The 12302-nt window shown below is 45.2% G+C and overlaps 2 protein-coding genes across 2 annotated transcripts in view; one reads left to right on the forward strand and one right to left on the reverse strand.

Annotated features, from left to right (window-relative positions):
- The window catches only part of tnpo3 (transportin 3), a 23777-nt gene extending 20220 nt beyond the window's left edge, over positions 1–3557 (forward strand). The window contains exon 18 of the mRNA XM_008294194.1: positions 3462–3557. Within this exon, the coding sequence (XP_008292416.1) occupies positions 3462–3557 (96 nt within the window). The remainder of the gene's footprint in view (positions 1–3461) is intronic.
- Positions 3558–3873: 316 nt separating this feature from the next.
- On the reverse strand, positions 3874–11844 carry irf5 (interferon regulatory factor 5). Its single transcript, XM_008294177.1, has 9 exons — positions 11594–11844; positions 10452–10723; positions 8928–9114; positions 7676–7701; positions 7102–7129; positions 6657–7028; positions 5393–5782; positions 5192–5310; positions 3874–4414 (listed from the first exon to the last, which is right to left on the reverse strand). The coding sequence occupies exons 2-9, from the start codon at positions 10623–10625 to the stop codon at positions 4226–4228; spliced, it is 1485 nt and encodes a 494-aa protein (XP_008292399.1). The 5' UTR covers positions 10626–10723; positions 11594–11844; the 3' UTR covers positions 3874–4225.
- Between the last annotated feature and the right edge of the window lie 458 nt (positions 11845–12302).

The following is a 12302-nucleotide window of genomic DNA, read 5'->3' on the forward strand; positions in this document are numbered from 1 at the left end:
CACAGGTGACTGACCGCACAGGTAACAGACCACACAGGTGACTGACCACACAGGTGACTCCCATCACACCTGTTGTTACTGAAGGTTAACGCCGACCCGTTTGCTCTTCTGCAGGTTAAATCTTTTGTTGACCAACATTCAGAGGTGACGGCAGACGAGGATCCAAAGGGATGAAGAAGAAGAAGATTGAGGGACTTTGAATGTGAATCAGGACGAATCGCTCTGAGGGACAGACAGTCAAGACTGATTGGACAGACTGAGTCCAACCCCCCACCTCACCTGACCTTACCTCACCTCACCTGCAGCAGGTGTTGGGTGGGCGGGGTCGGGCCCAGCAGGCGGGCGGGGTCAGGACAGGGAGGAGTTCACCTGGTGAGCGGCTGTGGATCAGTCCTGCTGGTTCTACGTAAATGACAAATCAGAGGACGCGCCTGGTCAACAGTTTTTAAGAGAAGATTTATTTTCGGGACTTTGGTCGTGATGTTTTATGTCCGTGCCATAAAAGGAGCCAGAAGATTTCCCACGATGCTCTTGGTGGAGCGGCTGCCTGAGGAGGCGTGATGCTGGAGGATTTGACGTCACCTTTGACCTTTTTAACTTTGGTTGAATTTTAGTTGTTTTTCCACAAAGTGAGACAGAGTGAACTCTGGGTAATGAGGCGGAGAGACTGACACCATGACATCATCTGTGATGTAGCCTTGTTGTAAACAATAAAAAACCTGAGAGGAGGAACGGCTGCTTCGGTGTGGATGGTTTTTAGATCGCGAGTCCAGAGTCGGGGTGGTGCTAACTGGTAATCCAACGATCTAACGATTTACCCGAATAAAAATATATATTAAAGATGTCAAAAGATGTATCTGTAGTACCTGGTTGTTCCAGCAGGTGGAGCACTCTGTTTGTTGAGATGGAAGGCTGTGGGCTTTTTTGTTGTGTTTAATACTGTTCTGACCTGATGATGTGGTCGATCATACTTACGGCAATTTGATGTTTTCAAGCAGAGAGCATGGAGGCGGTAGCTAGCAACGGGTAGCATGACGAGCTAACGGTTCACAACTTCCTTCAAATGGGGTTAGCGTGACCAAGCTGCCATTATGTGAACGTTAAATGTGATGAATGTCCACCATGCTTCATTCATTGTAGCGATCAATCGATTATTAATTAAAGGGTCTCAGACTACAGATTATGAAAATAGTTTCAAATTCACATCCTGAGTTCTGAGTGACATTTATGTGTCAGAACAAAGTCTTAAACGTTCGCGCATCAAAGATAAAAAGTTAATCTGAGTGTCTGAAACAGGCTCATTACTGCCTCCTGTGGTCGGCCAAGAAACTCAAGCTGCAGATTTAGTTTCAGATGCTGCCGTCAGCCACAGGGGGGCGCCATGCGTCCACTCAGGGGTTCAGGTGCTGACCTCACTGGTGGCACATCCTGACCGTCTCTACTGTCACGGAGTTATAAAACATAATAGAAATAGTTTGTTTATCCCAGACCTGGGAAATTATGTTGTTACAGCAGCAAAAAGAAAACACCAAATCACAACAAGTTACAAGATGTGGTCTAGAAATACCTGAAAAGAAATACTTTAATAAAAGGTAAAGAAGAAATATCTGACAAGCAGTGATGACGACAGTAACAGAAAACCAAACTCTGTTTCACCTGAGAAAGATTTAGTTTGTTCCAGGACATGGTGTGTGAGAAATACTAAAAAAAGACAGAATGTTCTAGTCATTCTGTTCTAGTCAGTCTGACTCGAAATCATGCAACATGCCTTAAAAATGGCAAAAATATATTTTTTTTTCTTCTTTATGTGCTGAAAAAGATCAAAAACTCGTTATTACTTGTCCCGTTAATGGCCCCAAAAGAAAGTGTCAGACAAATATTTTTGTAAAAATATTCAGAAAATATCAAATAAATAAGATTGCTCAAATATTAAAGACTTTTTTTTTAGCCATAAATCATTTGAAAACAAAATTAATTACATTTCCTTTGAAAAAAAAAAAAGTCTAAAATGCAAAAAAAAAAAAAAATGCTGGAAAAAAACAATCTGTCAAAAGAAATATTAATAAAGCAGCATTATATTGATAAAATATCCTCCAAATATTAATAAAAGGTCTCATAAATATTAAAAATGATGAAACTGGAGGTGAAGGGTGTCGAGTCGCTCCACCTGCAGCAGCTGTTGTTCTGTTACTGGGATCAAACCAGCGCTTCACCTGTAATAAGATGTCTTTACAGTTTGACCTCGTTAGTACTGAAGGATTTAGTTCTCAGGCAGCCATAAAGCCTCAGAACCATAAAGAACTCCTTCAGCCCAGTTCGGTGGAAACCGACTAACCAATAGAACCTGCTCGAGTCTCTCAGGTGTGAGTTCAGGTGTTCTTCGGTAACCCGACACCCTCCGATGAACGTGACCAGGTGATGTCACCGATCTTTACCTGCCGAGACCCGTCGGCTGGGAGTTCTGGTCAGACTGGTTTCTGTTTGTGCACTCTGAGAAATAAAGGTGCCGACTGGAACCGAGGGCGGCTCTTCGACAGAACCATCAGAGGTTCCACAAAGGAGGTTCTTAAAAAAAACTATTAGAACTGGATCCTTCAGTCACCACAAATGCAAAGAACCTGAACAAAAGTAGGTTCTTAGAGGAACCACTTCTTCAAGCTGTTCTTTAAAGCGCTCCCTAGAACGCCTCAAGGAACAATCACAAAACAATTATTTTGTTTAGTGTAAATGCTGTTTCAGGAACCTCAAAGAACCATCAAAGAACATTTCATTTAAGCGCCATGAATGAGGCTCAAAGAGCAAAACTAGGTTCTTTAAAGAACAATTTTCAGGTCCCTAAGTGGTTCTTCAGGTTTTTGTTTTCAAATAAATGTCTTTGTTTTAGATCAAATGATTCTGTTCCAGATTTGTCAGTTTATTCACGTTCCTTTTCATTTTATTAAATGTCAGCTGAGGTTCTAAAATGTCTGTTTCAGAGGCGAACAACAACAACAGAACATAGAACCTTTAGAACGTCAGAAAATCTGCAGACTGGAATTAAAAATCAAGAAACGCTGAATGCATCTGAGCATTGGCAGCGTTTCTGGGTTCCTTCTATTAGAGACCATGTAATAACTTGGGTTCTGTTGGTTCTACAGAACATGACACAAGATACCAGCTTGGGGTTTGAGAACTGTTCTGGACTCTTTTTGTTTTTTTTAGTTTTCTGATTCTAGTTCTGAGCCGAGCTGCCACCAAACCAAAGAACTCAATTAAAACTGAAGAACGTTGAACACATCAGAGAAACACATGAAGTACGTGAAGAAGCATGAAGAGGTTCTTCAAGTGGCGATGGTGCTTTGAAGATCCAGAGAGCCTTCTGAAGAACCGCCACCTGATCCTCACCGGAACCAGCTTCATGTTCTGATCCGTCGGGATCAAAGATTTTATTAAAGACACTAAAATCCTTGTCATCTGTGAAGGAGGAACTCCACAGAACAAACCACATCCTGGATCCTGACGAACGCGTCCAGTTCATCCTGAAGGTGGCGCTGCAGGAGGTCAGCAGCAGCATTTAAACCACATCAGTCACATCAGACTGAAACTATCATCAGATCATCAAACGTTAAAATGTTTGTCAGTCATTTCTAAAACCAAAGAGTCGGTTCACTGAGGTGTAAAATCATCATCATCAATAACGAACATATCTGCTCGTTAACTTAGTGCCAGTCAACTAACTGATCACCTGGCTTACAGCTCCAGGAGACAACTGGACAATTAGTCTTTATTACGTCTGAAGTATTCAGAAGAGTCACATGTCGTCAGCATTGGTGAACCAGTGGATCTTCACTGGAAGTTCAGGTCTTCTGGTTAATAAGTTAAAGAAAAGAGTCCTTTTAAGAAAGAATACTGCAGCGTTTATTGAAATCCTGAACATGCTCACTGACAAGACACCTAATGAAATGATTTATACTCAGCTGGAGGAGAGTCTGTCCTCATTAGTCCTGAGAGCTTCGGTGAGGAGCAGCTCAGCTTCTCCTTTTGGTCCTTAAAAACACTTCAGCTGAAGTGAAACTGCAGCTCTGAGGATCAGAGTACTGGGACCTGAGAAACCGAGGACCTCCACAGACCGTTATCAATAATCTGTTTAAAAAAAAAAAAAAACCCTGAAGGTTGCTCTGACTGGAAATGATCAGAGCAGCTGGAATCCATTAAAGGACCAGTGGAGCTCCAGGTCCATGGATGCTCAGGGCCCAGCGGGGGTCCAGGGCCCCTGGATGTGTTGACTCTGCAGGAGCCTCTGCAGCTCTTTAAACTGCTCCACCGTCTGGTCCTTCACATCCGGGTTGGAGATCTGCAGCCGGATGCTGTCCGTGGACCAGCTCAGTTCTCCAGAGAACATCTCAGTCAGGATCCGAGCCACCACAGGAACCACCTGAGGACCACAGGGGAGCCGCTTTAAAACTGGACAACAGGAACCACAACGAACCAGATAAAAGTCACAACCAGAACCTGTTGCCATCCCCCTATCAACAGTCTCCAGGATCACAGAGCTGTTGGTGGTTGGGTTAGCATATGAAGCTCTGTGATTAGCATATGAAGCTCTGTGATTAGCATATTAAGCTAGATGGCATATTTAATCAGAATAGTCAGTACATTTAGTAGGTTAGGATATTTACTTAGCATATTTAGCTAGTTGCATATGCTAATATGCTAACCAGACCATCAACGGTTAACAGGCTCCAGAATCACAGGCGGCACCGTTAAAGGCCCGTACGGTGGAAATCCATTCCACTGTGTTGTGTAGCTGCTCTGAACTTGGAGGTGTGATCGTGTGTAACTGTCTTTGTGTTACAGCCTCCCAGCTTTACACACTGATAAGAATTTGCCCTAAGTGCGACCACAACTAACCAATAGTGGTCCAGCTCAGACTCTGCGTGGCTCCGCCCCCTCACTGCCTCCAGGTGAGTTGTGCATAATGAGCAGCTCGGTCCACCTGGTTCATGTAGTTTGCATTTAAAGCTACAGACACCAAGAACACGGTGGAATCAACCATCTTTGTGCTATTTGGAGCTGAAAACCTGAACGACACACTGTGGAGGTGTGACACTTTATTCATTTGCTGAAAAGGGGACAGCGTGAGACCTTTAAGACGATCGGTCAGCGTCAGCGCCACCCAGCGGCCGATGTTGTACATGACCAGCCTGCTCACCTGGACGATGATGAGCTTCTTCTCTTTAGGTTTCCTGTCGGGCCAGTCCTCCCCGAAGCAGAAGTAGATCTCAAAGGGTGGTGGGTTCGGAGCTTCCCCTTTCTGGAACATGATCAGCTCTGTGGGCAGAGGAGCGTCTGTTAGATCACACCTGGAGGCTCACAGGTGAGCCAACCGAACCAACCTGTTGAGAGCAGTGACCTTGCAGGAAGTTGTTGAGGCTGAACACTTTGATCTTCTTCTCCCTCTCCATGGGGTTCGGCGGTCCCTGCTCCGGCATGCCCGGTCCGGACCAGAACACCTTACATTGGCAGAGCCGGACAGCGTAGATGTCCTGCTCCCAGATCTCCAGGATCAGACCGCGGTCCATCACATCCAGAAGCGCCTCCGTGTAGAACCGCTGCTTCTGGTTCTGGATCGCAGACGTTCCTGGGAACAGCACCTGCTGCAGGGTGACGGGTCCGAACAGGTCCACCTGGTCCGGACTCGGTTCCAGGTGTCCGTAGTACAGCCGGCACCCTTGGGGGTTACTGACTGTCAGAGAGCCCATTGCTCGGCCCCGGTACTGGAACTTCAGGTCCAGATCTGTTACTGTGGCAACAAGAGGGAGAGGACCATTACCACAGCATCAGAGGACCAGGATGTTAGTACCTGATGGTGGACAGCAGGCGGCGCTGCAGCACTGTGGACCTACTGATGGACGTTTATCAGGACCAGTATTAACAAAAACACCGACATGATGCCAGTTCATGTTCATCAGACGCGCGAATAAAACACTGAATCTGTTTAACCACAGAACCTGTTACACCCTCAGCCACTCCTTCACCGCTGAGCCGGCAGGTGGGTGGGACGAGCAGGTGAAGCAACAGGACAGACTTTTATCCTCACGTTAATCCTGCTGTTCCTCGGAGACACTCAGAGAGCAGGAACTGGGTTTCTAAAATACAGAACATCTCTGAATGTGTTCGAGGTAAAGACTGAACCCTGAAATGTTCAGGAACAACTTTAGCATCATGAAAACCACAGACGGGATCTGGGATGGGAGTCCAACACCTGGTGCCCCAAACTGCCACAGTGGTCACTGCAGGACTAAACATCTGGTACACTGGACCAGGACCAGGACAGAATCCTCACTTATCCTGTTGAATCTGGACTTATCAGAAGTGTTTTAAGATTTGAAGCTCTATTGGATTCAGTCCACCAGTCCTCTAGTCTATGTGGAACACTTAAAAGTGTCCTAGGGTCTATTTAGAACTGTTCTGATGCTCCAATGGTCTATTTGGAACTTTTACGACTGATCTTGTTCTACTCAGAACTGTTCCGACTCACTCTTGCGGTTGAAAAGTACTTCAGTACGTTGGTTTTAGGCCATTTTGTACACGGCTGTTTGGATCTCATGGACTCAAGAAGTAAACTACCTGAAACACCAGAACAACTTAAGACTCCTTTCAGAGGACAGACTTACGTGGGACGCTGCTCAGCAGATCGTACTTGCAGGGTTGGTGGTTCTGCGGGTCCCCCTGGTCCTGGACAGCCCCCATGTTATTGATTTCCATTGGGCCCAGGCCCGGGTGAGCAGAGGCAGCACCAGGGGGAAGAGAGTTCATGTCCTGGAGTCCGTCACAAAGACCTCCAGGATGAGCAAAGCTGTCCTGATCCACCATCTGACCCTGAGGCTGGAGGTCAGAGGTCATGGGAACATCTGAGGTCATGGGTAGAACTCTGTCGGGGAGCAGCGGCACCGGGATCACCTGTGGCGGTCCAAACGTCCCGTTGGTGGACAAACCAAACCGATCCGTGAAGGAGGCGAAGGACGGGGGGTCACCGATCCTGGGGTCTGACGACATCATCAGATTACATCAGCAGCCACTGCGTTTCCATGGAGACACTGAGCTAAAAATGGTACTTACTGATGGTGAGGTCGTTCAGATTGGGCATCTGGAAGGATCAACAGGATGGTGGTCAGTCAGGTGATAACACATCAGCTAAGGATGCCCCGACCAATCAAAGCATCTTGTAACTGATGAGCACAAATCTAAGCCCAACCCTTTGTTCACATCTACTGTCAGCAGGTAAGCTCAGAAAAGTTCTTAATAAAAGCAGCCTTATCAATAAAAAATATTGATTCGATCGCAAACTGAACATTTACCCCGGAGGTGATAAAGCAGTCTCTGTCATGGTGCCCCTTTACCGGCTAAACCTCCACAATGCTGTCTGCTTGAAAACGTAAACTGCCTTTAGTCTGCGTGACGCCTCCTCTGGTCCCTACAGTGTAAAACAGTTACAAGCTCCACCTGGTGGAACAAACAGGTACTACTACAGTCAAACTACAATACTTGAAGTCTGTATTATCTCTGAAAATAGTATTAGATTGGGATTCGCTACTCGCAGATATGAAATGTTCCCGGATTGGAGGCGAAGCTGCTTGATCAGGGACCCCTACTGTCAGCATACGGTTTGTTTTGAACACGTTTCATTCCTCACCTCCTCATCGTCGTCGTCACCGCCGTCTGAAACAGAAACAGAAACAGTCAGACGTCAGGAGGCCTCAATGGGAGGTGATGACTACACCTAACTGGGGCACTTTTAATCCTGTTTCCAAACCCAATATGAATTTGAGTTATGTTTCTATGGTTTCGTTATGGGTTAGCTGCATTGTTCAAGCGACCTCCGCCTGATGATATCTGTTGGTACCGACTACTACATGGAGGAGACAACACAGACTGGACATTAGGACATGAAAAGAGAGAACCCACGGAGAAATTATGACTTTTCTGTTGTAGCGTTTAATGCAGCGTTGATCCCTCGTTCACTCGTCTTGTCATGATGTGTTTCCATAAACATGAGATTTATTCTGATGTGTGTTGAATTATCATCACTTTCTGTGTTCAGTGTTTATTTCCAGGATCTGTAGAAGAACGTGTTGTAAAATAATATATATGCTGTTAAATGTTAACATGAAGACAACATAAAGCAGTTTGTAGCTCTGCACACCTGGAACCAACACCTAGAACCAACACCTAGAACCAACATCTAGGACCAACACCTAGAACCAACACCTAGAACCAACATCTAGGACCAACACCTAGAACCAACACCTAGGACCAACATCTAGAACCAACATCTAGAACCAACATCTAGAACCAACATCTAGAACCAACATCCAGAACCAACACCTAGAACCAACATCTAGGACCAACACCTAGAACCAACATCTAGAACCAACATCTAGAACCAACACCTAGAACAAAACATTTAGAACCAACATCTAGAATCTGTGAACTCCAGTTTTTGGTTCCTACCAATGATCCACGTCAACATTGAGTCTAAACAGTTTGGGTTTTTTGAGGATGAAAATACAAAAACTTCCAGCTCTGAAAACGTACGAAATTCTCAAAATTCAGCTGAAATGTTTTATAGACATTAGTTTCAGTTTCTAAATAACAACTAAGTCAGTTGTGAACAAAGGAACAGGCACCAATTCAACAACATATGTCATGAATTTGGTCCAAACCACACTCACCGTTGACGTTTCGCTCTCTGTACGGTTCAACACAAACCTTTTGGTCCAAAGCAACATTTAAAAACCTGCACAGACTGAACCTGAACCTCTGCTCCAGGCTGGGAAATGAACACGTCAGGTGGATGGATCATGTGATGAACACGTAAAAGCTCCTCCACAGGTCACCTGACACCTGAAATCCTAAACACAGCCTGTCCAGGTGAGGGCGTTCACCTGTGTTCCCCGGATGCTCGTACACCTCGTAGATCTTGTACGGCTGGACCGGAGTCTCTTTGGTTCCGTCGTACTTCAGCTGGAACTCTCTGCTTTTGTTCAGAGCACAGCGAAGGTTTGCTTTCCACTTGGCGGGGTCGGGTTCGTCCACGCCTTCCTGGTATTTACCTGTTTCCAGAGCCCACGCCTGCCAGACACAGAGCAGGGAGAAACTTTAATCATACATGTAACCAAACAGCTTCAGCAGCTTCATATCGGCTCAGTACAGTTAATGGAAGAGTCTTCATGTTCAGCTAAGCTAAGCTAAGCTAAGCTAAGCTAAGCTAAGCAGTTGCTGCCTAAATAATAACTGTACAGACATGAGAGTGGAAACTAAAACCCTTTAATCCGGGTCAGTTGGTGATTCCTCGTCAGCATTTAGTCTAAACATGTAAAACCAGAACCTTGTCTGGTCCAACTTCACCACATCAGGTTCTGCTGATGTTAGAGCCTCAATAGGTGGTGAAATGTGACCAGAGACTGGGTTCTAGTAGAACCATGGATTCATCCATAGATAGACACTGACAGGGACTTTCTGGGGCCATAATACCCCCTTTGTTTAAAAGCGTTGCACCCTATTTCCATTCCAAGGGCCAACAGATATTTATTATTGTTGTTCTGGACAATGTTTATCTTACTTTTGACTATTTTTGAGTCATTTGGTCATTTTTTGGTCATTTTGGACCATTTTAAGGTCCCATCTGGGGCCACAACACCACCTTTGTTTAAAAATGTTGCATTTTCTCCCACTTCCAGGACCAAAAACGTACAAATCTGTCTTAAACTAGATCCAGTTTATCATTCTGATGTGCTGTAAACTGTTCTGGTTCTGTCCTTATGAGGTTTCATGGCTGCTGGAGTTTTATTTCTGGAGACACTGAACCCTTAAAATGGCTTCACAGGGTTTTGGGGTGAAAATACAAAAATTCTCACATCCGAACACTTCAAATTTTCAAATTTCAAAAAAATATTTGACACAACTACGCAAGTTGTGTAAAATTTGATCCAGGTTCAACTGAGGTTTGGACCAACAGGAGCTTTAGAACTATTTTCTCTGAGTTTATTAAATAGCAGCAGCATCTGCGCTTGGCCTGAAGTAAAGCTTCATTCACCACACGTTGAGCTGCTCCTTTAAAGACGCTGACGTGTGACGATTCAAACCGACGTGTTTTCGTTCAAACTCGGCTCAAAGGCGTCGGAAATGAAAGAGGAAGCAGCGAAAGAGGAATCGACATCATCAGCTTGAAGTGAACTCGCTCAGAAAGCGTGAAATGAAACTCCCCCGAGGAGGAAGTCCAGCGGCGACTTCTTGATTTAATGAAGGCCCGTTTGTTTGTTACGACTTCTTCATTCGATGACGTGGGAACCAACGATTTCTAAACATTTCCTCAGAACCGACTGCTGTCATTTATTTTATTTGAAGTTTATTTGAGTTTGAATCCAAACGGTTTGCTGTCGGCTCAGAGGTCAGAAGGTGACTCTGACCTTGAAGATGGTGTTCTCCTCGTCGGACGCCGGCGTGTGACGAGTCGCGTGTTTCCAGGGAATCTGGAAGAGTCGGTGGTCCGGCGTGAGCCACTGCAGGCCCGGATACCTGCCGCTGTTCACCTGGGCCAGCAGCCAGGGCTTCAGACGGATCCGCCGCGGCTGCACGCTCATGGCGCGGGGTCTGGGAGCACTGGGAACACTGGGAACACTGGGAACACTGGGATGGGAACACTGGGAACACTGGGATGGAACACTGGGAACACTGGGATCTGTGGGTAAACAGAAGAACAGGTCACTGAGTGTTGGTCTGACTGAACTGAAGCTTCCTGACAGTAACTAGTCTGATTATCGCATAAGTTAGAGCCTCTGCAGCACCAGAACCTGATCACTGGGTCGAGCCTCCAGAACCGGGCCCCGACAAGAAGAACCAAAGAACTCTGACCCACCGTCAGACTGAAACGTTCTGATTGAATCTTTAGTCTGGAGACGAACCGGTTCATGTGATTCACTCCAGCAGTTTATCAACCAGTTAACCAGCTGGTTGTTGGTCCGGTTAGTTCATGAGTAACTAAGTAAACACCTGAGCGGGTCGTCAGTGAGTCCGGTTGGTGGTTAATTAGGTAATTATCAATGATTTAACCTGCATAAGTACAACTAGTTACTCTGTTGATCAGTCAGTTATTAGTTAGTTATTTGGTTACTAATTCACTGATGTGTTCCAGGACCAGTTAGTTAACATGAACCAGTTAGTTAACACGAACCAGTTAGTTAACATGAACTAGTTAGTTAACATGAACCAGTTAGTTAACATGAACTAGTTAGTTAACATGAACCAGTTAGTTAACATGAACTAGTTAGTTAACATGAACCAGTTCGCTGGTTAGTCGTGACTTCATCTGTTCTTCTGTAACTCACAGACTGTTTTCAGCTTCTGGCTGCTGAAGGTTGTTTGTGTTTCATCAAAGTTTTAAGAAGTTACTGAGTGACAAGATCAGACCGAACCGGTAGAACCGGACCACAACATAGAAACCGGTCCAGAACATAGAAACCGGATCAGATCTTACAAACCGGGTCCGACCTGGACCTGCCCTCAGTCGCTCAGAAACTCTCCACAGGTGTGACGGCAGTGATGGACTCACCTGGTCTGGTTCCGGTCCTGGTTCTGAGTCTGCGCCGCGTGACTCGTTCAATCGGGGCTCCCTGTAATCCTCTGCGGTGACGTCAACAAACAAACAAACAAACAACGTTTCAAACTAACGAACAAACAAACAGCGCAGACTCGGACGCGCTGCACAAACTGCGGAGGAAGAAAATCGAGTGACGTCAAGTTGCAGCGAATGAAAACCGCTTCCTGTCGAAGGTCCAGCCGCTTTCAAAATAAAAGCTTCAGTCACAGCAGAAAATAATGATTCAACATTTAGTGTTTGTTCCTAAATTCTTCTTCTACTGTCAGAGGTCGCAGTCTGACCGCGTGGAGGGAAAACAGGTTGTTATTCTAGTTCACAAAGAGACTAAATATTTAAGAGAATCCTGTTTGATCGCAGCTTAAAATGTGTTTTTACAAAATCGGTGGAGAAACATAAACAATCACATATAAATTAATCTTGTTGAACGTTTGTTTTCTCGGTGTGTTATAATTATTCAATTTAACGGTAAATGAAGGTGTCTTATTATGAAGGGGTACCAGCTAGTTTCCGGTGTATGCGGCTAACTTTACATCCGCCTTTTTTCTATTTTTGCAGAAGCTGCAGGTTCCTTCCTGCTCCGCCTGAGCGCCAAACTGAATCATTTTCATGTGAACCAGAAGTGATCAATAACAGGCAGAAATAACAGAAGCTCCGTAATCAA

Source organism: Stegastes partitus, unplaced genomic scaffold (genome assembly GCF_000690725.1).
Source record: "Stegastes partitus isolate 25-593 unplaced genomic scaffold, Stegastes_partitus-1.0.2 Scaffold946, whole genome shotgun sequence".
NCBI classification, from domain to species: Eukaryota; Metazoa; Chordata; class Actinopteri; family Pomacentridae; genus Stegastes; species Stegastes partitus.